Source organism: Aulonocara sp. 'chitande type north' Nkhata Bay, linkage group LG17, assembly GCF_057382095.1.
Source record: "Aulonocara sp. 'chitande type north' Nkhata Bay isolate Kocher_YH1m ecotype deep benthic linkage group LG17, A_spYH_male_GT1.1, whole genome shotgun sequence".
NCBI lineage: Eukaryota > Metazoa > Chordata > Actinopteri > Cichliformes > Cichlidae > Aulonocara > Aulonocara sp. 'chitande type north' Nkhata Bay.
In genome coordinates this window covers 39,578,943-39,606,282 of record NC_141360.1, presented here as the reverse complement: position 1 = coordinate 39,606,282, position 27,340 = coordinate 39,578,943, and the positions used below count along the sequence as shown (strand labels likewise).

The 27,340-nt window shown below is 40.0% G+C and overlaps 1 protein-coding gene across 3 annotated transcripts in view; it reads right to left on the bottom strand.

The window, feature by feature from the left end:
- Nucleotides 1–643: 643 nt before the first annotated feature.
- The window catches only part of syn3 (synapsin III), a 130,383-nt gene continuing 103,686 nt past the window's right edge, over nucleotides 644–27,340 (bottom strand). For all 3 annotated transcript variants that reach the window (XM_086268905.1, XM_086268904.1, XM_086268903.1), the window contains 8 exons: nucleotides 23,286–23,348; nucleotides 15,969–16,111; nucleotides 15,252–15,326; nucleotides 14,904–15,006; nucleotides 8,682–8,813; nucleotides 6,761–6,779; nucleotides 6,505–6,661; nucleotides 644–6,406 (listed from right to left, as the gene is read on the bottom strand). In XM_086268905.1, the coding sequence (XP_086125031.1) occupies nucleotides 6,283–6,406; nucleotides 6,505–6,661; nucleotides 6,761–6,779; nucleotides 8,682–8,813; nucleotides 14,904–15,006; nucleotides 15,252–15,326; nucleotides 15,969–16,111; nucleotides 23,286–23,348 (816 nt within the window). In that variant the 3' untranslated portion in view covers nucleotides 644–6,282. The remainder of the gene's footprint in view (nucleotides 6,407–6,504; nucleotides 6,662–6,760; nucleotides 6,780–8,681; nucleotides 8,814–14,903; nucleotides 15,007–15,251; nucleotides 15,327–15,968; nucleotides 16,112–23,285; nucleotides 23,349–27,340) is intronic.

The following is a 27,340-nucleotide window of genomic DNA, read 5'->3' as shown; positions in this document are numbered from 1 at the left end:
TTCTAAGTTCAGACATTTTACACGCCTACATCTGTTTACACTTTATTCTAGTGCGCCAAAGTGATTAAAAAAGGGGGAAAAGAAATACTGTAGTTTGAATTTAAGGTTGGCCACAAAAATACGATTGTCTCAGTTCAGTTCTTCTCGAGTACTTTACTCCTTAAAGCTGGGCTTTCGAGTCTGGCAGTCACATTCGGTCGTAAAGTAGTAATACCTGAATGATGATCGTGCTGTTTGAGAATTTATAACACGTTCGTGTGTGCTCAGTGACATATTCACAGCTGAGTGTGTTTAATATCATCTCTTAACACAATTAATTTCTGGACCTGACGTGAAGTGGGCAGCAGATGAAAAGAAGCACTGGATGCCGGCAGGTTTCTTTCTCCTTGGCCTTGTGTTGCCAGACAGCTTTTAACACCCTGAGCATCATGCCAAGAGAAATATAAAAAGGGTAATAATCCAAGATGAAAGGATTTTGGGATTATCGCTACATATTCTGAAAGTTGCGTTTTTCAAACAGGGCTTTTAAAAGTACAGTAATAGCCAAACGTTCTGTTTCAATGACCATAAATGGAGAAAAAAACCTTCAAATCTGATCAAGTGGAGCTCAGCAGATGACTGATAGAGACTGGAATGCACGGCAACAGGTATAATAAAAGTTTTTACTTTATTAACAGAAATCTTTCGTTCAGACAAAAGAACAAAAGTACAGAAATAATGTTAATACTAATAAATTACATCACACTTCTCACAAATAAGCAGCCAGACATCGAGATCACATAACGCCTAAATTTATACACCTGAGGCACACAAGAGGGGTTGGTTTTCATGCCACATTTACACCAATATACACAACATTAATACACTTACAATATCACCCACCATTCAGCAGAGAGGAAGGGACACAGTGAACTCAAAAACTGGCAAATGAACCCGTGCAACGGCATTATTTCTCTCATGTACATATGCCACATTAAAGTAGAGTTGAGTTTGCTTTCAGTAATAGCTGTATTTCATTGTAAGTCTCTGTGGCTGCATATTAATTCAGTCTTACACTATGCATCACTTCAACACACCCAGAGCAAATCACGATGAGCCAACCCCGGTAGCAGAGTATTGCCTTTGCTCCAAGTTATATATTAAATGAAAACAATGTTGGGGAAATTAAAAAAAGCTTTATGAAATGAGCATACGTTCCATACACACTGTAAAAGTTCCCAGATATAGCACTGGTGACATCAGCAACCTGTTTTGGGAGAAACAGGTGAATCTGGCACTGTGATTGGCTGAGATAGCTATCAACCTGCTTAACTCAAACACCTCTCTTTACGATGACAAATGATATGTGAACTATTCTTAGAAATGTCTTGATGCATGCTCAATCGTCCAGGTAAGTAAATCCAAAAAGGTTGATTCTGTTCTGGACGTAGTGTTTTCAGTGGGAGAAACATTTCGTCACTCATCCGAGTGACGTCTTCAGTCTCAGCTGACTGCAGGTTTCCCCAATCTGAAACAGTACATTTCAAGTGACAGTTATTCTGCAAATGTCCTGTTTACAAGGTTGGGGAAACCTGTTTCTCCCACTGAAAACGCTACATCCAGAACAGAATCAACCTTTTGGGATTACTAGAAATGCTTACATCTATAGAGACAAAGAGAGCGAGCAGAAGTAAACCTGGGGCGTAAATACCTGTGAGAGTGCCCTTTTAAACCCACAAACTGTATGTTAAAGATGGACATGAAAAGTGAAGCTGGTGAGGATGTGCCTTAAACCTGCATTTTCTCTAAATGACAGCAGGGGGCGACTCTACTGGATTCCATTGTAAATTTCCATTGAAATGGGAAAATTCTCACACTTTGATGTATTTATGGTCTTAAATGCTAGCTTTAAGTCTATTTAAAGCTAGCAGTGCTTTAGCCCATGGTTAAGTTGTTAATGACAGTAAGCTAACCTCCTAATTGTAATTTCATCCTTGCTTTTTCAGCACTAGGGGTTTTAGGGGGACAGCCTTTTTATGTTTACACATTTGGTTTAAGCCTGGTGTTAGCAAAAACTGGCATCCAAATTAATATCACAGTGAATAACGGATGCACTTTGGTAACAAGTCTAACTAGCTAGTCTAAGTGTTAACTAATCAGCTCCAAATACACTCAAAAGACCAAAATGTTGATGACCAAAATGTGAAAGTGAAAGCTCTGGGATTGTTAACTACAAACCAACACATGCTAGCGCAGTGGCCATGTCCATCTTTGATATACAGTCTATGTTTCATCATAAAGGAAGTAAAATTCTGAAAAGTGACATCAAAATATCTGTCATAAATATGAAATCTGTAACATGTACAGTATAGTAAGCACAACATCACTTGAAATAATAAAGATACAATATTCAAATAAGATTTTGACACAGATACCTTCAAGAGCCCAAATCATTTCAATTTATATTGCATTCTAGTAACACGTTACAAAATGTTTTCTTTAACTGAAATGTTATGAAAGAGGAAAGACAATTTATAAAATTAAATACAATTTTGAAAAACTGGAGAAATGTATAAACTGGGGGGGAAATTTTGAGACAAAGAATTTTAAAATGTGTGACTCGATATTTGACTTTAACAAAATTGTATTCCTCTCATTCCTTCTGCACTTAGATGTTGTTTTACCACAGCAGGTTTATTGTTTTATGAGCACATCAGTTATAACATGAAGCCATGCTCAGTGCACAAAATCTTGTCCAGTACTACCACTCTATTGTCAGTTTCAGCAGAGCACTGCTGAACTTGAGGTAGTTACCAATCAACATTGCAGCTCAGTTCCAATTAAATCAGCTCAGAAACTATCAGGTACGGGTCCACATCTGACCCTCAGACAAAAGGGAAGCAAACCTACAGTAGTGACAAAACTAAAATTATTTGATGTCCGGTCATTGTTTATAATTTGACCCAATAAAACAGATTTATGGAACGTGCCAGATCCTAAACTGTATTTTAAACCCAAAATGTGAGAAAAGTGACATCATAGTTCTTTCATCTTTCACCCTGACAGAATGAGCAAATAATTATATCTTGAGATAACCTTGATATCCAGAAAGAGTAACTGCTGTTTCTCTCCAGGACAAGTTAGGCTATAGACACAGTGTTTAAAGTTAACATTTAAATTTTTCAGCAACGTCACAGCCATTATTGCGTGGCACATAAGGGATAGGAAATACTCACGGTTTGGTTATGGCTTATCACACTGCAGTATTATATATGAAGTGGCAATAATCTTTACAGGTAAGATGGAACAATTTAATGTAAACCTTTAAGGGGCCTCACAATCAAATGCAGATTTGGTCCACTTTGACACAGTACCAAAAGCTACGAGATAATTGCAAAAGTGTTTAACACAAGACACTGCAGTAAATCTGAGATTACAGATGAGAATTTGACAAAAAGTCAGAATTAATACAGCCAGCGATAACTTGAAACAAAAGAATCACAGTAAGCAATGTCAATATTTTCATTATTCCAAAATGAAAAATACAAGCTAAGTAATTATTACATTAGTGTTTATCTGCCCTAGCATGACAACTGACAGGAGAATTAGCTTACTGCCTACAGTGGAAAACCACAATGTTGTTACTTTAAAGCCTAATGAGCACTTAAAAAAATAAAGTAATATTTTAATTATCAAGGGTGGTTAACACGAGCAGATTGAGCCTGCTCTTTATAAATAAATAAATACATTTGTGGAATTTTAGACATTTGAAACCCCAACCAAGTTGACCAAGCTAGCATTGAAAACTCACAAATGCTTTTATTAAAGTGGAACATCCCCTCTGGAAGATAGAATGGCCATGATTTAAATAAAATTTAGCTAGACTAAAATTTGAAATGGTCTTCTTGAAGTTATTTAGGAATAATTAGCACTTTTATGTAATTGATTTTTAGTTAGCATTATTCTGTTTCGTGTATCCTAGTATGTTTAGCCTCAAACCGTTTCCATCAGAAATGCATATTTAAGTTTAATTTACTAATTTATTTTTAACAAACCCATGGCGTCCCCTTTGGTGTAGCAAGCTAATAAACCACTACTGCTAAAATCCGTTAGCTGACTAGCTGCATTCTAGCTAGCTAGTTAGCTTTCTAGTTGAACTCAAGAACCAGCCATTTGAAAAATGCAGAAAAAAAATTGCCACCACAGTAACATTGCTTCAAAGGAAGAAAGAAACCTGTTAGTTAAATTTATAAGTAGAAGCTGAAGCTAAGGAAACTAAACGAAGCCTGAATTCACTTTATTTACATCTGCTAAGCCATGCTCTCTTTAGTCAATGCCACTGTAATGTTTCCGTGTTTTGCAGGATAAATATGCAATCTGTGGTGGCATTTTTTTCCCTGCAATGAATGTAATTATTGCAAAAATGGCTAGTTAACTTTTTTCTCCTTTTCTGGAACTTTCATCATTTAACACTGGCTTTGGGATTATCATTTATCTACTAAAGATCCAGATTCTGAATTAAATGGAAGGTGGGAGAAACTATTACAGGCTCATTCTAAGTCACAAGATATAACTATTATTTACCATTACTATTTTGATAATTTTCCAATAAAAGTACCAATTTATTTAGAGTATCATACTTTGATTGTTCTTTGCATGGAAAGCAAAACCATGTAGTCAGTTTGTGTCTTTGAGCTTGCTGCTACAAGAAGCTAAAAGCTGTAGCTCACTCATTATTTTTTGAACATTTTTTTTTAAAGAATATTTTGGAAATTTAAGACTTTGGTAAACTAAGATGTTTTGCATACCCTTCAGATCCAATGAAAAGTCATAAGAGATCTTTGCCATCAGTCATCAATTAAGAGTTTTTCTTTGAAGGCTTCATTGCGTATGCACATTCCATCTTGCGAAATATGCTGAAAATCTACATAGTCCATCTACGATAAACCAAAAGTACTTGGTGTCTAATTTCATAATAAGTTACCCAAAAATGCACTTTTTTTTCTCCAGAAAATTCAAAGTAAGCGTCAGCTCCCATCAAATAAACTGTGGAAGAAAACAGGTTGGCTCCACACATCACATTCATTTACATGCAGATCCAAAACAGTGACAGATGTTAGAAGAGGATGGCTGCCATTCCTGCAGGTATATGTGTGCGTAGGTTATATCTGCTACAGAGCAAAACTCCTAAAAAGAACTACAATAAATGAGCTGCAATCCTAGCTGACAGAGAACAAGAGACAGATGATTAAAATATCAGACCCTTGCTGTTTGCTTCTAAAGACTCACCAGTACTAGTTGCTAGATCAGTCCCCACACCAACAAATACCCCACGGTGCTATTAACAAAGCATAAAAGATTAAGAAAAGGAACAATTTGCTGGGGAAGAGCAGAGCTGTGATGGAAGACGATGGCTGTAAGCCAGTACAGCATTTGCACCTCGTTAAAAAAAAATCACAAGCTCAAAGGTTTTTCTGTGTGATTGTGATCTCAAACAAGTTAAGGGGGTTGTTTCTTTAAAAAAAACTGTTCTTTTTTTGTTATTAAAAAGCACTTTGGTAAAGTTAGGCCAAGGCAGAGGAGTCACTACATAAGCCAATATGTGTCTACAGCACACGGATGTCTGAGAAATGCTGCTGCTGGCTAAGATGCTTAAGAGACCGCTGGTGAAGCGAGAGGATTCAGTACGCTTCTCATGACTCAAGTGGAACTGGTTCAGATCAGAATATTGCCATGGACATCTGCAAACAATTTGGAAGCTGTGTGTCGAATAAAGAAACTGAAGATAGACGGATGTACATAAATGTAGAAATATGAACATAGAAATAGTTTCACCGGTCGGACAAAGAGAATGCAGAATAACAATTATATACCAAGCAGCACGAGCGAGAATATGAATATCTACTGTGATCACCTACCACTAAAAAGGCCATTGGCTGGTTTTGCTTTCTAGGAAGTTCAATTTCTATGGACAGGTTTTAGGTTTCAACACAACATTGGAGTGACTAGAAATGTTTCAGGAGTTTCGTAGATTAAACCTGAATATGGAATAATTAGAACGTGAACGGGGGGTTTGGTGACATCTTAAAATCTACCATCTCCAGTCAACATGGTGTAGGTCCTCTGAAATCCACTGGCCTTTCTAGTGATAGATTGATCACTGATTTGAAGACAGAGGGTTGCACCAGTGTTAAACTTCACAAACATGGAAAGGAGAGAGGCGACTCCATAACAAACAGAGTAAGCAATTATTATTATTTTCTGAAACCTGATGACAGGAAGAGGAAAGCGGTAGGGATGTTTTTAGTCAGAGAAGAGGCTGGCAAAGGACTGTCGGAGGGAGCGGATGGTCTCGGCTTTGGCCTCGTCGTCGGTCAAGCTTCCTCGTAACGTCTCCGTGAAGCTGTTTGTCAGCGACTGCGATTTGCTGCGTGACGAAGACGAAGACGGTTTAGCTACCCGACGAGGAAAATCATCGTAAGCAAAGTCATGTGTGAGATTAACAGAACCCCAGCTTGGACTTACTTCAGCTGCGGTGATTGTTTCCCAGCTCCAGGTCCAGAAGAGGCAGGGATGGGACCGGGCTGGAACGCCTGGCTGGGAGACGTAGTGGCGGACCGGGCTCTCTGAGGGGATCCCTGGGCCGACTGAGATGGAGAGGCAGAAGCGGAACGATGTCCCCCTACCATACATGAACATGTGATGCACAGGCTTATTATTTCTCTGTACTGTATCACCACAGAAGGTAGTGGAATGAATCATAATGAAGCACTTTACTTACCTCGTCTGGGCTGCGTGGTCTGAAGAAGACACAAAAAAACACAGATATAGCATCATTTACATAAAAATGCTTGAAATTTACTGCTAACACCATGACAACAACACATTTTTGAAAACATGGAAAGGAAACAGTTTCCACGATGAGACATTTTGATTTTCTTTGCAAATACATCAACTCAGGTTGATGCCACAGATGATCAGCTCCAACATATCCTACCCCAAACCATCACAGAGCTTTCCTCCTGCTGTTTCCTTTCAGATGGTCCAATCCGGCTTCAAGCTATATGGTTGTTGATGAACCAACAATAAGTAATCTATACTATATGTGAAAGTCATTAATTGTGATGACAGTTTGAAAACAAAACCAAAAAAAAAAACAAGGGCGCTAGTGAAGTGACCATAGATGCTGAAATAGCATTAATTCAGATGCTAGTCTAGAAACACACCGCGTTCCAAATTATTGTGAAAATTGTGTTTAAGTGTCATAAAGATTAAATAAGTTGTTTTTCAATTAAACCCATGGATGCAATTGTGTCTCAGGACTCTCTGGATGACTGAAATCAATCTCGGACACCTGTGATCATTAGTTTGCCAGGTGAGCCCAATTAAAGGAAAAACTACTAAAGAAGGATGTTCCACATTATTAAGCAGACCACCATTTTTAAGCAATATAGGAAGGAAAACGGAGCTCTCTGCCGCTGAAAAGCGTGAAATAGTTGAATGCCTTGGACACGTAATGAAAATCTTAGATATTTCACAAAAATTTAAGCGTGATCACCATAATGTTAAGAGATTTGTGGCTGAGTCAGAGCACACATGGGTTCGTGCAGATAAAGGCACAATGATGAAGGTTGCTGTCAGACAAATACATCAGATTAAGAGAACAGCTGCTAAAAGGCCATTACAAAGCAGCAAACACATATTTCAAGCTGCTGGTGCCTCTGGAGCCCTGCGAACATCAAGGTGTAGGATCCTCCAGAGACTTGCAGTTGTGCATAAACCTTCTATTCGGCCACCCCTAACCAATGCTCACAAGCAGAAATGGCTGCAGTGGGCCCAGAACTACATGAAGGCTAATTTTCAAACAGTCTTCTTCACTGATGAGTGCAGTGCAACCCTGGATGGTACAGATGGATGCAGTGGTGGACGGCCACCATGTCCCAACAAAGCTGCGTCGGCCCCTTTAGGGTCCCTGAAGGTGTGAAAATGACCCCTGCAAAGTATGTGGAGTTTCTGACTGTCCACTTTCTTCCATGGTAGGAAGAGAAGAACTGTGCCTTCTGCAACAAAACCATCTTCATGCAAGACAATGCACCATCTCATGCTACAAAGAACACCTCTGCATCCTTGGCTGCTATCGGCATAAAAGCAGAGGAACTCATGGTCTGGTCCCCATTCTTCCCTGACCTCAATCCTAAGGGGTCCTATGTTCATTTGTAACTTCACCCGTTAAGATGTTTTTGATTGAAATAGCTTTTGATTTCAGTGAAATTGATCTACTAATGCTGCAAATTCAACAAATGGCCATTTTCAATTCTCTACAACCTATAAAATCTTTTGAAACTATGTGTGCGTAATAATTTGGAAAAGTGCATTTTAAGTTTTTTATTTCTGAAAAAAATTATCAGTGTGAGTACAGGTGAAAGTATGGCCATACAAGCACTGCTTGTAATTACAGTGCTACTCCAACAGTAGTCACTGCAGTTGGTAAAACTGTGTAGCGTTATAGTGATCATCAGTGACAACATTATTAATTAACAGACCTGATAATAAGTATCCATAGTAGAAAAATTTTATTAGCATTATTGGTAGAAGTGGTAACAAAGTTTTGTAATTCGTAGCAGTTTTTATAATTACTGCCTGGTACTATGAAAAAAGTGAGTTACAGTAGTAGTAGTGGCTTGTTTAAAAGCTTTTTGTACCTTAACAGTAGAAGGCTGAGGCATGGAAACTCCCAGCAGCACCTGGGCCATCTTGTTGATGACCAGCTCTGTGATCAGCTGTTTATCCTCCTCCACATGCTCGCCAATCAGAGGCATTGAACTGTCCATCACCTGCAGAGACAGAAAACAAACAGACCTCAGCTGAAGTGTTAAAATTCCCCCACTAGATGGCAGGATGTTACCTCTTATTCAGAATTCCTCTACTCTGACCCTCAAGTGATATTAGTGATAAGACTGTGTGTGGACACACGTGATGAGTCATTTAGTGTAGATCACATGTTTGTTGGGGTCAGAAACAAGCTTTACAGCCCTGTGGCAACCACAGTTTGGAGGATACAAAGAAGTGTGTGACGAAAACTGCGAGTTTCTGTCTTCTCAGGAGGTCTTCGGTGCTCTGGCAATCAATCACATAAACAGAAGCGAAAAAAGATGCTTTCGTTTATTTCTCTATATGTGTGTTCATATAAGCTTTACAACAGTTTAATTTTGACTGATCACAGACTTCTCTAGTTAAGCTCTGTATAAACTAAATAGGTTTATCTGAACACACACAAGAAGCCAAAGTTAGAATTTCCAGTGATCTGCAAAAAAAAGTGGCTCCATCTGTAAATATTATGTTGCTGGGGCATGACTTTGAAGGGCATAGACCAAACCCATTGCCACACAAATAATTAAAATAATCAAAAAAGAAAAAAAACAAAACAAGGAAAAATGTTTTTTCCCAGCACTTGAGCTCACATGCAGGTCCATGTGTGCTGCAGAACCACAGGCCTCATGAGGCTCAGAGACCTGCTGTCCTCCTCCCTAAAAACCAAAACAAACAGGAGCAAAGGAGTGTTGCTGCTGCTGGCTAGGATGTAGATGCCCATCATGGTGGAAGAAGCTGCTGCACCGCACCCCAGCTGCAGGCTGTAAACACATCAGCAGGCATGCATGTGTGTGTGTGTGTGTGTGTGTGGGTGTGTGTGTGCTTATCCTCTGGTACACAGCATATGCCAGGCAGAGATTAGACTGTACTGGAGCTCTCTGTGGCTGAAGTTGTTTTTATTAGTGGTATCAGTTAAATCCCAAAAATGTTCTTTAGTCCAATTTCAGACAAACTGGCCTCTTAGCACACACTTGGTGTTTGCTTAGATTCAAATGAATGCGACTTATTATGGCACAAGATACTGATGCAGGCAAAGACTTAACTCACTTCAATTCACAACAGTCGCCTTAAGGTGCTTTATATTGCAAGGTAAAGAGCTTAAAACAATGTAGAGAAAAAAACAAAAATCAAACGACCTCTTTTAAGCAAGCACTCATGACAGTGGGCGGGAAAAATTTACACTTAACAGGAGGAAACCTGCAGATCCAGCCTCATGGAGGCGCAACCAGCTGCTCCGACCGGTTCGGGGTGATTGGGGTAGGATGCAGAGCAGCCACTTGTTGTTTTCACACAGGCTAGAGTTGTTCTTTAGGCTCTTTTTAAACAGCTGTCCATACCATAACACTGCCTCCACCATGTTTGACTGACGATGTGGTCGCTTTTTCTCCCATCATTCTTTTACAAGTTAATCTTTTCAGAACAGTACAAGTTTTTTAATCTGGCCTTCTTGATCTATAGAACGTGGAGGTAGCTTCCAGAGCAACAAAACTTGGCATCTAAGACCTGCAATCTGTTTAAGGTTATCATAAGGTGATCGCTATGGCTGCAAAAAGAAGTAATGGCTTTCTGTCCGTAAACACTTTCCTGCTGGCTCGTTCACTTGTTTTGGGCCATACTGAAGTCTTTTTTTGTAAATTTTGGTTCCAAAAACTGAGGATTAGTTATGGTACGGAATCGACACATCGCCAGCTAATGAGTTTTCAATAATAAGCCGTTCGCCAGTTTCACCGTCTGATCCACAGTGTTTTCTATGTTGCAAAGATGGCAACGGGGAAATGTTCAACTTGATGCTCCAAAACAGGACCAGGACCAGAAACTATGGCTAAGTTCATGTTTTATACTGTCTATGAGTGTAACCAGTGGTTTGCACATCATCACTTGCTACCTCCTTGCGTGTGTTCTTGGCTTGAGAGCTATGGTGAAGCTGCTTCTCCCAATGTAAATAATTTAGAAGGGTAGATTTTTGATTTGGTTCCTCCAAAACAAGGGAACAGACCTGACCTCGCCCTGAAACAGCTTTTCAGTCAATTGTCCAATTATTTGTTAAGATTCTGAAAATGGGGGATTTGCATAAAAATATAAATCCTGAAAACTTCATCTAATAATTTTGTAAAACCTCTTGAAATACAGCATTTCAATTCCATATTAACTATCTGATTTAAGATCCACTGTAGTGGTATACAGAGGCAAAGCTACAAAAGCCTTAGTACAGCAAACTACGGACCAAAGTGTAAGATTTATTTAATGATTTCTTTGCGTAATACAAGAAACACCCAGCAAGGAAGAGAGCACCCAAAGGCAGTTGTAGGTTTAAATTCATCTATTTTATTTCTTATTAATTTAAAGCTTTTTTTTGCATATCATTATAGGGCTGTTTCTTTTGTGGGCTTGCCACACATTGCAACAACTTTCTCAAAAAAGCCTCATCAATCATTGAAAAGTCGTGGAACAATCTGTCAGTGATAATGACTAAAACAAGAGAGGTTTTTATGTCGTCCTAATCTAAACTGATTAAAAAAAATCCACATTTGATGACAAAAAATTGAAAGCAAATCAAAAGCTTTATTTAAAAGAGCCTCTAAGAACGCCTATAACAAACTGAGGACACCCAAACTAGTCGTCTTTTCCACTCATTTTCTTTGTTTTTCACAGCTGTTTGGGATCTCTCTGTTCTGCACAGAACCACTTCCCAAGCTAAAGAACCCTTTAAAGCTCCCCCTTTTTTGTGTGTACCCAGCTTCTTGGCTAGGATTTGGCAGCGAGGTCGGGTGTGGCACGGTGTTTTGGCCAGTTGAGTCATTACCACAGGGGACTGAATGCAGGCCTGGTAAAAGACCGCCAGGCCCCACTTCAGACGGCGTGCGGTGGCAAGCTAAAGCGGGATCCACCCTGCTGATTTATTAGGATACAGAGTCATCTAACAGAAGACTGGATCTGCTGTAGTTCTTTCACCACTGGAACACAGAGGTGTTGTCCTGTACTTTTACTAAGCAGCAAAGGTTTGTGTTTTCTGGACAATATCGGGCTGCATGGCAAATGTTTACAGAGAAAAAGTGAAATGTGCTCGTTGAAAATGATGGTGCAGTTGAAGTTCAGGGCTGGCCAGAGGGTCATCCATTTCTGGGAAAACAACTTTAGCTTCAAGATCGCAACATGTGTGCTGTTCTCTTTTGCTAGCTTGAAGGCACAATATCTGAAATATCTCTGTCAACAGATCAAGTCACTCCCGATGGCTGAATCTGTAATATAATGATATTTTCTTACAATTAGGCCAACAATGTTCTAATCATTATTAGGCATAACATTAGCCCTTTAAGTTTTGTGTTGTTTCTGTGGACCAGTAGAAAAATATTACATTTGACATTGTAATTTAAAAAACTTTTTTTGTACTGATAATCTCAAAGACTTAGAAAGTTTTGTTGTTTTTCTTGCCTTAAGGCATCGTAGACCTACCTTTTATGTAAAGTCTGTTGAATTTACACGTGCTAAATTAAATAAAGTTTCTTTATAGTATTATGTGCCTGCTATTGTGTAGGCTCCCCATGTGCTGGGACTTCAGCAAGTGTCCTTTGGGGACACGCAACCAAAATCTGACGGCGGGTCTTCTGGGCCCTGTGGGTTGTGGGATGGGAAGCCTCATGGATGCGCAGCTGCGCTGGGATCTGGCATTCATTGAGTGTTTGGTCGTTGTTGTGTTACTCAAGCCACACTTTTGTGGTGTGGTGAGGCTCCTGCCACTAGGGAGTGCCGTTGCTATGGGACGTGTTTTGATTGGTCTGCAACAATCTTCACAGTCTTGCCCAAAGAGATGGACTAACTGACACTGACTACACCAGCACAGCCATTCTACTTCATGTCATGTGGCTGACACATCCTGTCAGATCAGCTGTGTATATAAAATACTTTCTGTCATGTCATTTTGTCAAACGCTGTGGTGCACTGTGTCATGTTACATAACAATACTGCACCCCTATTATCTATACATTTCCCAGTGAAGTGACACAAGCTGGAGTTTGCCTCATGTTGATACCAGCTGCAGTAATGTGTTAATGAAGTGCTTCTGAGTAGCTCATTACTGTGCATTAGGGTGAGGTGTTACGGCTGCTGTCTTTGTTCTGACACCAAAAAACAGAAAGAAAGAAAACAGTTTCTGACTGTGACGGCCGACAGCTCTTCAACGTCGCACTTAATTAAATTCCATCTAGGGTTGGAGTAAAGGAGGAGGAAGTAATGCTTGTCAGGAAACATTGCTACTTGACTGTGTCGTGGGTTTCTCTGTCGTAGCAGCCTAGTACTGAGACTACACGCCCCTGGGGAGCTGATAGATACTTCCTGGGATAGTTTGAGGTCTTTTTTGCTTTCTCACAACCGCTCTCTCCCAGCACACAGATAGTCACCAGAGTGATGTCATGTTCTGATCCTAAGTTTGGGCATTTCAGATGTCCAGACTGGCTCATTTCCTCAGACTTGAAGGCATAGGAAGCTGCTCTAAAAACAAAACTGATTGCACACAACTATTTGTCTCTTGCTTCGCCCCTGGGAATAATTGTTAAAGGAAAATGTGCATTTCTGGGTAAGGTATTTACGATTTTAGATAAACAGATATTTTTTAAAAAGGACAGAAATCAAATTAAAAAAGAGAAATAAATAAACTGACAACCTTGATTAGAATCAATAAGCATTACAACAAATTATTGGAGTGGAACAAAAGTAAGACATACAGAAAGTGTGAGTTCCAGGGAAGCTCATCATAGTAACATATATGTGCAAGTTATTCCTTCTGTTGGGGCTGTGAGACCTGTGAGGCTGCTGGAGATGGCGTGTGTGCGTAACTATTAAATGATTTTCTTTATTTAATAGCGATAAATAAAGTGAGTTGACCCATAAAGCCCCATAACACATATTCCAAATAAATGAATTATATTTCTCATGTCATTATTGGGAAAAAAAAGTACGTAAGAATGTTATGTGAATGACCAACAATAATTTATCCAACTAATCTAACAGACAATGATAGCAACATAGATGTGTTGCTATGCTAACCTTTGCCATGTCAGATTGTATTTTCCATCCCTGGCTGTTCCAGTCTGCATGCATGATACTGTCTGCAGGGTGCAGGCATGATACGACCCCCAGGTTGCTCTCTGATGCATCTATTGGCATGTGAATGTTAAATAGTATAAATCTTAAATAGGATAAAGTGCTTGAGTGCACTTCAAAAACCCAGATGATCAAGGTGAGTCTCATGAATCTGAACAAGTAAAGATATGTTCTGAAATTTTCAGACAGGACCTGAACACATGAGGCACCTGCATTCAGACAATTACACACTAAGCGATGTATATTTATGAGTTCCACCTTCTTTTTTTGGCCCCTCTTAAATGACCTAAAAGCCCCACAGACTGCACCTTTAAACCATGCTTATGTGTAACATATGTTAAATGCTGTATATAGAGATACTGAACAGTGAACCTCTAGTGGCCCCAGTGGAAACCCCGTCCCAGGCACTGTTACTGCCACGCTCATCACATTGAAAGCCCAAACCTCCAACCAAACTGGTTGCGTCAAGTCACGCCATGACAGTTTTATTTGTCTACAAACTGCAAGCTACACTTCCACTGCCAAACTTTACCAGCAGACTCAAACAAACAGACTGGATTAGAAGATGAAGTGAGTCAACCGCTGACTCCTGATGTTGTTTTCATTCAGCTGCCCATGTTTGGTCTGCAGACTAATCGTTCTTTCAAGGCTGTGAAGATCATGTGCCAGCAAGTGTGGTTACACCCTTCCCGATTGACTTTCACCCATGATATGAAAAGTATTATCAGCAGGGAAAGAGAATGAATCCAAGGTAACGGTTACACAAAGTGCTTTAGCCCTGTGATGCTGCTGAGAAGCGATCTAACTGCTGGTTAACCGTTATGTTTGCAAATGTCCTGAAACATGATGACAGATCTTATTTATCTAAAATACACTATAATGCAATGAAAGAGCAAGTTTCAGCCCCTGTTTCCTGAAACTCTCCTTGGAGCTGTAGATGAAAACACACTGACCTCGATAATGTAGTCGTTCCCGTCTTTTCCATGCACGGCCTTCACAGCGCAGATGTCTAGGCCCCCAAACATCTCAGCGCAGGAGTCTATCCACATACGATATCTGAAGCACAGGGACGCAAACAGCTGACTGTTTAAAACCCAATAATCACTACAGATATCATTAAAGGAAGAATGGACTTAACAGCTATAAATGTCAGTAAAGGCTTCCAAGACTTTTGGACAATGAGATAATCAGATTCATGCTTAAAAGTAGTGCCAGTGTATTCAATTGAACACAGATGTCTGAATGATTCAGTGTACTTAACAGATCTGCATTTTTCCAAGAGAATCTCTGAACCAGCTCACCTGTCAGTCATTGCGATCTGTTCCAACATGGCAGAACCTGTGTTGGCCTTCCAGTTACCAGAAATGGATGTTCTCCTGAAGGGGGGGCACCAGGAAATGAATTCATATTTCTGCAAAAAACAAGCTAAAATGCTCCAGCAACAGTTAATCGCTCCCAACTTTTGCTTTTCCCTCTCAAGGGGGAAGCTATCATCAGTTCATCAAGGATGGCCATTTTAATCCACACCTAGATAATGTTTGTGTGAAAGCCAATCAAAGACACGGTTTAATGGTGAGGGCAGGGAAAAAAATACGATGAGATAAGCCTTGGCTACTTTGCCCCCCCTCTCCGATTTCGGTTGAGCAATTGTTCAGATACAGTCTTGAAAGCTAAAAGGTTGAGCACAAATTCTTTGTTGTAATATGCTTGGCTGACAGGAATGTCTATGGCTTCCAGATGGGTGGAGCTGGGGCACGAGGCCATGAAAATCAAGGCATTAATGCTGAAAACTGCCTGGAATCCAAGAAAAGTGCTACTTTAACATATAATTTGCCATTATTGGTGAAACTGTTTATTTTCCAGATGATGCTTTATAAGAGTTCATTTCCCACTGGCTCCACATGCCTTGCTACCATTAACCTACTAAAACGCTTAAAATGTTTGCTTTCAAATTCACCTGCAATGCCACCAACAGCCACCAGAAGTTGGTTGCAGCAAGCCAATAAAAAACACCTTACATGTAAGCTTTGTAGTTGCTGCCGATCTTCTGGATCCTGATATCGTACTTGGACTGGATGTACGGCTCGGTGGTGGCGTACGTCCCTGCCAGAGCCACCACGCTGGTGATGTCCTGGAAGTCCTGTTGGTTTTCGACTTTAATCTGCAGGAGAGACGCCACTTGTTAGCGGGCAGCTAATTACAAAGGACGCTGCTGAAACTGGCAGCGGCTGCTTTAAAATCCCACAGGAATTTCACACTTGTACACAAGCTGGATAATGAGGGGTCCACGTATGGAAACATTGCCGGGGGCGGCTTTGAAACTACATCACCTCTTTCCCAGTTATTAAACAGTAGACTGCAGACGCAGACTAAGAGGGAAATGATGCAATGGGAGCCTATCGACACACAACATGTTTATATCATATAATTCAAAGCAATTTTTCAATTTCACCGTGAGATTATTAGGTAACAATGAGGTGTGACGGCGTAAAATACAGAGGAAACAAATATTTTCCTCCAGTGACAATTAACACTGAGGGCCATTTGTAGGAAACTAAGGCTCTCATATATTTTTAGAAGACTTACTCTGATGTTTCTTGTTGAGTGGTATTATTATTGTAATTTATGTTGATACAAAGATTAATGAGGTGTGCTTCCAATGGGAAACTGGGCATCCTAAGAGACAGTCACATCAATCGCCAACGTTATTGTGCGGCTACGAGTTTTCTTGTCTCAGGCACCAAACGAGTCAGTGCAGAGCATCCACTCACTCATCACCATCCCTCTCACTAGCACCATCACGGAGGAAGCAATGGGAACATTGCACTTCCGTCATGATAAAACACAAACCAGATAAGGAAAACAGGAGGTTGATGTTTCCTCGGGGGTTTCGTCTTCTGTTTTTCTGTTCTTCAAATAGCACATCTAAAGGCAACCATTTTCCATACTGAAATGGTATGTACCATAAACAAAGTCTGTTTCTGTGTTTACACTGGGGCACTAAGTTTTCTGCAAATGGTAATATATAGAACACTTTAGATGATTCTGTGGACTAAACAGTTGCATATCCATTAGTCAAGAAGTCCCTTTATATACATCGACAGGGTTACCTCAATTTATGGTCAATTTTAGTTTAAAAAAAAAAACAGCCAACACAGTCATACATAGTGTCGAAATGGTTCAGTTTGTTGCTATGGCACTGATGGGTTAGCCCACACTCCTATTTCTTTGTAATGTGCTTCAAAGAGAGATAAAAGAGGTTATGGAAAGGCAAGGCACAAGACACTTGTGTCTACATGCAACAATTTGTGAGGTCTTAAGCAACAGTTTAATTGTGTGTTTATAAGAGTTTTACTTTAATGCCCTTTCAAATCCCCCAAACTAGTAAAAACTAAGGACAAGTTGTCTGGGTGGAACAAAGGAATCCCAAGGAGATTTTGTTTTGTTTTCAAATGATGCAACCCACCTTCAGAAAATGAACACAAAAAAACGTCAATAGGAAAAGAAATAAGGAAAATCCGAAAAGAGTGACACCAATGACACCAGAACAATAAAAGTAAATTTTAATTTTTTAAAGACGGGTGGGCAGCTTTGATGGTGAATGTGGTCACATAAACAGTGTTGTCACTTTGATGGGTAATTACATAATGAGCGTGCTTGTCAAAACCCACATATGTCGCTGACGCTAAATCAGTGACTTTCTAAAATGAGCTTACAAGGCAGACTATGAAATAGCTTCAAATAAGCCAACAGATTTAAAAAAACATGACTGTATTTTCTTACAAAATATCCTTGGGATCCATATCAGATTTTAGAAAACAGCAACACAACTAATGCCTAGTTTGAAACACTTCTACCGCTTGCTGGTCATTAAGGAAATTATGGATTTTAACTGTGTGATGTTAGCTTCTCTGTTAGCTTTAAGCACATTTTATTCCAAGACCTTCGCTAAAATACACGTACAGGATGCTTGTGCTTGTTATTAGTGGGTGTACTGTATTAAAAGAATGAACATCTTTAAGACTAGACATGGTTGAGTTAAACTGTGTTTATAGTCATGAATAGCTAATTAGAAAAGACTATTGTTTTCGGTGTTAAAAATGTCTATTCCCTGAGTGGTTGGGGGTTCTTGGAGGTTGCTTGCTGTTGCTAGGTGAAACTGGTCACAAAGCGAGTGCTGCACCAAAAAACTTTTTTTTTAAACCACTTTGGTCACTAGCAGACCGCTGTAGTCGCCTGTAGTTTGCAAGGAAGACACAGACATGTCTGCAAACGTTTGCTAACTGACTAACTTGCCAAACTTGTGAAGCTGTGACACAAACTGGAAACAAAGAACATTCTCCTTCAAAGTTGGTCTCCATTCCGGTTTGCGGTGTTGTAGCTAGAAACTGTCTCCCGACCAATTTCACCTCGCGACTGTCATAAACTAGGGCTGTCAACGTTTATGCATTAACGCTCGTGAATCCGTTGTCACGATTAACATTGTTAATGCAATTAACCCATCTGGAGCACAGAATGGACAAAGTTTGTACAAACTGCCCGAAATGCCCTGACAGTGACATTTCAGGGATTTTGAGTCAGTCTGCGCTCCAGATGGGTTAATTTCAATAAAAATGTTAACTGCGTTGCTCATGACGATGGATTAATGCGCATTAATGCGTTAACATTGACAGCCCCATCATAAACCGTTTTTCACGTGACCCGTCAGCATCATATGTTCATAATGCCAGACAAGTTAATATCACATGGTTAGCTGTCACGTCACTGTAAAACCTGAAAAGACACCTTACCGATTAAGATCCAATACAGACATTTTTTAACAGAAAGTAACTCTTCTTCCTCTCTCAAGCAAAACATTGAATCCATCTTTTGCTCATTTCTTTAGTTTTCCACCATAGTGGTAGCTTATAGCGCCTACTGCTAGCTAGTGTTAGCAAACTTTAGACATTGACTTGTAAGTTTTACTTCATATGTGACATGCTATGTGTTAGCATGTCACATATGTTGTGCTGTGTTATGTAAACACAGCACAACCAAATTACATAAAAAACCCAATCAAATGCAGTAACATTATACTAACTGTGTCTGCTCAGATTAACATTCGCTGTCATTAGAATCCAGTCAAACCAGGGCAAGTGAGGCTTCATAGGAAAACCTAGAGAATGTGCTTTGTAGGTGTGGTGGAATTAAGGCACGACGGGACCACAGAGCCATGTTTTGAGCCATCTTTATTTAACATTTGCATCACACCACCACAACCGCACACCAACCACTGAGTCCCCGTGTTTTGACACGGCGGGCGTGATTGCGGATGCCGTGCAGGTGCGTCCGCGCGGCACCGCAGACCACGCCCCACCACACAAGGTAATAAATTCAGTGCTTCGTATATAAAGGAAAATATGCATAGTATGTGTGTGTTGTTTTTTTTTTTTTTTTTTTAAAGAATTCACTAAATAGCTTGTATTTTATTTACTAAGCTTTCTCCTGGTTTGTGTTAGAGTTTCCCTAAATTGCTAAAACACCAAATTCCACTCTTTGCCATGAGAACCAACATGCTGAACGTACTGAACGTACATTCTTTTAGGACATCATTTGCAGATATTATTTTACCCTTTTTCCAATACTTTAGATACACTCACATTCATTCAGTTCTCACTGTGACGTACTTGTGTTGCGCAAGGGTAAGCACAGGTGGCAGATTTCAGTGCTTACACATAACAATGAACCATTTTTCACACTTGCTAATGAAGTGATCAGACGAGTGTATGCCACGTCAGGGCGCACAGGCACCATGGTGAGTTGAAGACCGATACCACAAAACAGATAGTAACAAGCTGAGATGCACAAGAGGAAATGTGTGGGGGGGAGTTGGTGGATGAGGAAGATGGAAAGGCGGCAGAAGGCAAGAAGAGGAAGACCAACAGTGCATTTCAGATAAAATACAAGCAGCTGTGAAAGATCATGTCCTTGGTAAACAGGACAACCCAACATAAAGAAACTTCGTGCTCACGACACTCAGATTGAAAAACTGGGTTTTGTGTTCACAGATTTCAGAACTGCAACTGTGAAAAACTGTAAAAACACTAAAGGCGCATGTCATCAAATAATACAGTCAGTGTTTCTTATAGAAACACGAAAAGACCAGAAGCTAAAATAACAAAATCCACTGACTACAGCAATGTGACTGAAAGAGTACGTCATGGTAGCAAAAGCAGAAGCTGACCACAAGGAACTGGTCCAGTTGTGAGCGGTAGGCACACAAACCTGTCCAGAGACTTACGCAATTCCTCTGAGTCAACAAACAAACTGCAATGATGCAGACAGAAACAGAAGGTAAGCCGGAAAAGGTGAAGCACTGGCACAGAAATGAAGAGCTGTGCCTGGTGGTGAAACTGGTGGTTAGTGTCCAGATAACATGACATACCACCTCCATTACAGAGGCCTGCTGCTCTAATAGCGTAATGGGAAAGCTGAGTAGAAAGGCTCACTCTCTACTGCTGTTTGTCAAATGAAAAAGGCAAAGTGTGTAATTATATTTTAATATGTAAACTGTAATCAGATAAACATATACAAACACTGCTATTAGTTACAGGTAACAATACCACAGTAATATCAACATGACTTGTCCTTAGCTGATGTCATTAATGTGTGTTTCATTAATGGAGACAGCCTATGACAACCCAACAAAACAAAATATGGCAATATTACTTTGAGCTGTAGATTTTCTACTGTTAGCTAATGAACAAAATCGCCATTAAATTCCAGTAAATGTCTGAAATCAGTTACCGAAAGGTCATAAGGTGAACAACCTCAGCAATTATATATTATACAGCATATGCATAATATGTTTGAGAAACTAGCAAAAAAAGAAACAAAATAGCAGCAAAATGTGTAAATGTTGACCTACAGTAAGCTATAAAGGCTTTCCATTTACGGGTTTAAGAGTCCCAACCATAAACTGTACATAAAAGATGGATGTCACCGACATGATGTCACCACTCGTTTCTCATTTCACTTTCTAAAGCCTTAAATTGAACTTTTGGTTGCCGCTATGTTGCTTTCGTGGAGGCAGACTTGGCCATATTTGAATAAGAAAGTTAAGTGGTCAGTTTTCAACTAATGCTAGCAAGGCTTGGCAAAATGCATTAATAAACTGTATGTATGCAACAGAGCAACACACACACATACAGCGGTATTTGCTCTTTAACTAATAAAACATGAGAATTTCTCTTAGAATAAGTGGTTGTGAGGTCCAGTTCACTAACTCTAAATTAGCAGAGGTGATGCCTAGCAGTGATCAGCTGTCAGTTAAAGCTGTAATGTCCATTAGCTAAAATCTTGCCACTACCTCAGCCATTTTTTTTAAACATCTGGATGTAATTAGGTATTTTAACAAGGGACTCGCTTTCAGAGCCCTCAGGTGGGCATTCAGTGAACTGCAATTTTCTAGCACTCAGCCTAAGAGGTTACGACTTAGATTAGAATAGATTAGATAAAACTTTATTATTCCTCGGGTGGGTTCCTCCGGGAAATTCGGTGTAGAGTACTACTTGTAATGTGGTTAAGTTCTACTTTAGTATTATTTATAATCAATATATGAGACTTACTGGCACATTCAATTTCTTTGCTCCACCTTGAAGGGTTTTTCTCTCAAAAGCAAATAAAATTGTAGTGACCTAAATATTCATTCTCTGAGTTCTGTGAGGTCTGTGGGGCAAAGCAAGATCTTAGTCTGAAAGGACTTTCCAAGTTCCCCATGAGGCTCATGGGAAATTCTATAGCATGTCTGGCTTCTGAACAGGAAACCAAGCCCACAGACGAGGGAAAAAGACATAAAGAAAGTGTCGCTCCTTGTATATTTAAATACGGGAGAAAGGGGAGAGGCTAAATGTGTGAATTATGTCATTGTGTCAAGAGTGTGACTCCATGTCTTGAAATAAATAAATCACATACGCAAAATATCCACAGTTCATTTCTCATTATGTATTTAACAGAGATGATTAGCATCAGTCCAGTTATTTCTATGCAGCAATCACGGTAAATGGTTGGAAACTGTTAGTCAGGCTATTGTGTAACAAAGCACTAAAACTGTTTGTCCACCAGGTTAACACTTAGATATCAACTTAGTTTGACCCCAGGAACACATTACTGACTTTACAACTTTACTGTAAGAGCAATTTGGCTACTGTGGCCGATTTGAACCCTTACAGAGATGTCTGCAAAAACTAGAACAGACAGCAGTTTAGGCTTCAGACCTCCTGTCTGAACCTCAGACCAACCGAAGCTGTCCAGATAGTATCATGTTTAATTTGCATATATGGAATAAAGACAACTTGTATGTGTGTGTGTGTGTGTGTGTGTGTGTGTGTGTGTGTGTGAGAGAGAGAGTCTGACCTGATAAAAGAGAAAATCTGAGCTATGAGCAGCTTGTGTGTGAAATTTTAAAAAAAGACATGGATATTATATTTAATTTAAATTTCATCTCATAGGCGATTTTAGACCCTTTTAAAAACAGCGTATTTTAGTATTATTTTCTTCAAATGGTATATTTTCCTAACTTGTCTATTTTAACAACAGTACAGGTTTAACTCCAGTGTTGTTGATGTCATGATGTTACAGTGCGCTCACACAGAGGCCTTCGCTGCTGCTGCAGCAGAAAGAAGATGAAGAGGTAATTTAATAACACAAATCAGTGATGCAGATTTAAAACACACTTTAACTGAAATATAGCAAAAGTTCAGACTGTTTGGATAATGTGGGGACTGATTGCTGTAACATATAAAGTGTCAGCTTGTTTATATTTGTTGTCTAAATATAGTCAAAAATGTTAGCTGATGTAGCCTAGCTTATCAGCTGATTTTAACCTCCTGATCCGCTTGTCTGCTGGGATAACACGAGCCGAGGAGCTGATGTACTTTATTAAGTTTGTTAAAAAATATCTTATTTTCCTCTTCAGGTTGAAATGGGCTTTGGTTTTTGTTCCAGATCCAGGTGACAGCAGGTCAAAATGATTTTGATGTCTGGGAGCAGCCAGAATTTAATTTTGATAGTGCTTTAAACAGATACGGACCAGTTTACATCTTTTATTTGCTCATTTGGGTGACTGCATGAAGCCTGACAGAGGAGGATGGAGAGGGAAAAGAAGGGAGAGCCTTGCCTCAGGTTTCATAACTAAAGGCTCCGCCCTAAAACGGGTGGATTAGATTGAAATCTCTGATTATTCCCTCTGAATTATTCTTAGACACAAATATAGGTCATCCAACTAATTAGGTTTCTTTTGTAAAGGGTTGATAACATTAGTAAACAGCATTATTCAAATCGTAAAGGAGACTCACCTTTCCCATGCCGGCGTGGGCGTGGCCCATCTTCACAACCACAGGGAAGGATGGACTTGTGAGCTGTAAAAAAACAAAACAGTGGGGTTTCACAACAACCGTATAATTCAAAATGATCAATACAGTGTCAACGATGCATATATGATAATATCATAGTGTGTAACTGTTCTTTCTGTCTGCCTCTGCATCTCGTTTGCGTCTGACCACCAAGCTCTCAGGACTCAACAAAGACAGAAGCAAAGTCATTTGTTACCATTACTGCTATAATTGTTTCATAGATACTACAATAACATAGTTATTGTACATTATTTTGACCACAATAATTTGATGTGTGATATAATGTGATGTGAAAATCAGATATCTTCGCACCCAGTCATCATGCTACGGATCTTTTCGCAGCTCTCGCTTCACTTACTGCGGCACAACAAACCATGTGAGAAGATTTTGTCTGCTTATTGCAGAAGAAAAAAAGTAAATCCAGGGTGAACGTCTGTGGTGTTCAAACAATACCTGACTACGGGAAGGCGTTTACTGCAGCTCACACTTCAAACTGATTCATCTAGCACTTTAAAACAACAGAACTGAGCAGTGCTGCACATTAAAATGACAGAAGTACAACTGAAGCCATCTCCTGCAAAGGGTCTTGGTGTGATTGTTTTGCACCCGAGTGCAATTACCGTGTTTCGATCTGCACATATGACCCGAAAAAAAAGCTGCGACCCATAGTAAGACCACACCTGGATCCCCTTCAGTTCGCTTATCAGCCTCGTCTCGGAACAGAGGACGCCATCATCTACCTGCTCAATCGTGTCTACACCCATCTGGACCAGCCGGCGAGCACTGTGAGGGTCATGTTTTTTGACTTTTCCAGTGCTTTCAACACCATCAGGCCGACCCTCCTGGGTGATAAGTTAGCAGCGATGCAGGTGGATGCTTCTCTGGTGTCCTGGATTGTTGATTACCTGACAGGAAGACCACAATATGTACGTCTCCCACAGTGTGTGTCTGACAAGGTGATCAGCAACACAGGGGCACCACAGGGGACTGTCCTCTCCCCCTTCCTCTTCACCCTCTACACCACAGACTTCAGCCACTGCACAGAGACATGCCATCTTCAGAAGTTTTCTGATGACTCTGTGGTGGTTGGATGCATCAGCAGGGATGATGAGACAGAGTACCGGGCTGTGGTCGACTCCTTTGTCACGTGGTGTGAGCAGAATCATCTGCAGCTCAACGTGGCAAAGACCAAGGAACTGATCGTGGACTTCAGGAAGACCAGGAAACACTTGACCCCTGTTTCAATCCAGGGGGTCAGTGTTGACATTGTGGAGGACTATAAATACCTTGGAGTACACATTGACAATAAACTGGACTGGGCTAAAAACACCACAGCACTTTACAGGAAGGGCCAGAGTCGTCTCTATTTTTTGAGGCGACTGAGGTCCTTCAACATCTGCCAGAAAATGCTGAGGATTTTCTATGAGTCTGTTGTGGCCAGTGCGATCCTCTATGCTGTTGCATGCTGGGGGAGCAGGCTGAGGGTCGCAGATGCCAACAGACTTAATAAACTGATCCGTAAGGCCAGCAATGTTGTGGGGATGGAGCTGGACTCCCTCAAGGTGGTGTCGGAGAGGCGGATGCTGTCCAAGATAAAGACAATGTTGGATAACACCTCCCACCCACTCCATGACATGTTGGTCAGTCACAGGAGCTCGTTCAGTGAGAGACTGAGATTACCGAAAAGCACCACTGAACGACACAGGAAATCATTCCTGCCTGTGGCCATCTCCCTGTACAACGCATCCACTTAACACACTGTTTGCTGCTACAGCTACACATGTTTCTTTTCCAAATATTTATTTATAAGTGACTTATGTATGTATGTATGTATGTATGTATGTATGTATGTATGTATGTATGTATATATATATATATATATATATATATATATATGTATATATGTATGTATGTATGTATGTATGTATGTATGTATGTATATATATGTATATATTGTACTATTCTTAGTTAGTGTATTGTCTGTCTTGTCTTAATGTTGGTTTAAAATGGAGCACTGTAACAAAAAATAATTTCCCCCAGGGATCAATAAAGTATTCTGATTCTGATTCTGATTCTGAAAAGAAATGTAAAAATGTATCCGCTTTTGATTTACGGCCTGAAAATGGTCTAAAAAGCACAGCAGTGAAAACATCCAAGGACTTGGATGTTACGCCAGTGATAAAGTCAAAGGTCAAATACATATTTTCTTTTTCAGTAGTCTGCTTAATGTTCCATGACCTTTTACACAGTCACTGTAACATAACAATCACATACTGTATCATCACCAAATACAGCTGCTATGCTTCTGGCAGCAGCATTTATGATTTATGAGAAAAATATTTAGCTCTTTAACATCTGAAATGTATTCTTGTCTAGTTCTACGGATCTACTGAGTGTCATTATTGAAATCTGTCAACACAAACAACAACTCTGACATATATTTTCTTGCTTTTTTATGTAAATTCCTGATATAATATATAAGAGTAAGATCGGGGAGTGTCCAAAAGGCTTGAAAAAGAACAGAACTGCACTTTGAACTCTCCCTTTTTATATATACAGTAAGACAGACGTGTGGTAAACGCCACACTGAGACACAACTCAAAGCAGACAGCTATTTCCATTGCAACTGTCTTGGATGTATACATCCAGTGTCCAGATCCGTCTTGTAAAATAACGCCCTGGCTCCTACTGAACCTAAAGCTGCTCAGTTTAGGAAGGATGAGGAGGAGACAGAAGAATGTGTGGGTTTATTACACAAAACTGCAACGCTTTGGGAAGCTGGAGGGAAGACCACAGCTCAATGGAATGGGCTTGGACAAACCCGACAGACCGCAAACACACTCTTTCTCATAGTTTACGCAACTGCAATGGATGAAATATCAACACATTACTTCAAACGTGGTTTAAACGCCCTTGATCAATTTGCTGATATGATTGTAAACGGGATGCAGTCTGAAGAGGGACTTTTCCAGTTTCATGAGCACTTTTCCCACTCTTGCGTGAAATAGCTCTCAGGCAGCAACGCCTAGTTAGACGAGAGGTCTGAAGGTCGTTTACAGCGGCTGTAATAGAGAATAACATTATTTGAATTTTTCAATTTATAAAAAAACTCAGAAACATACAATTCTATTCAAAGCCAAGTTTTCAATATTCAAAAAGCCTTCGTGCATTTTCCATTTTCACAAATGCATCTAGATAAGTACTGTGTGCACTGTGCTTATCGATGTGAATAGCTGCAGGTGAAGCTTAAATAAACACTAAATGAAGATGCTGAGGGCACGGGCACCAGGCCAGATCATACCCTGAAATGTAAGATCAGGCCTGCCAGGAGGAAGGATACGCCCAAACAGCTGCTATCATTTGATCCAGGGCCTCCCTGGCAGTCATGTGACTGCACACCCTAATGCTGCTGTCAACTCGTTTCGAGGCTTGAACGGACACGGAGCTGCTCGAGGCTGTGACCGCCGCTTCTGCTGACAGGTTTTGACAGTGCAGGCCTGTCTGACACACTGCCAAGATAAAGTGTACTCTAACTGACGCCATTATCACTTTACAAGTGCCAGAATAAAGGAGGGAGGCAAGGCTGCAGAATGAGGTTCTCTTTCTAATGTCCAAGTACTTAACTTAACTAGGTATGAAGCATTACGTAAGGGAGGAGGAATAAATATGCAAACTGGAAAGATGTAGATGTAAAAAGTCAAATGTAACACAGCAATACAGTATATAAAAGCCTATATCTGTGCCTTAGAGTCATGGACTGAAATGTAACTATGGTAACAAGGTTTAAGTCATCATCCTCCTCATTTTCATGAAATCAAATCTTGCTTTTGCCTCTTTTTTTTTAATAAATAGTTGTGAAATCCATCAATATCGCACAGATTTCAAACTGCCTTCAAAGCATAGGCTGCATATAAAAGATGGATGGTGCCTCCAGGACTGAAAAGTAAAAGTGCTTCTAAACCTGTGTTACTTCCAGTCACCTCGTCTAGCCATAAAAA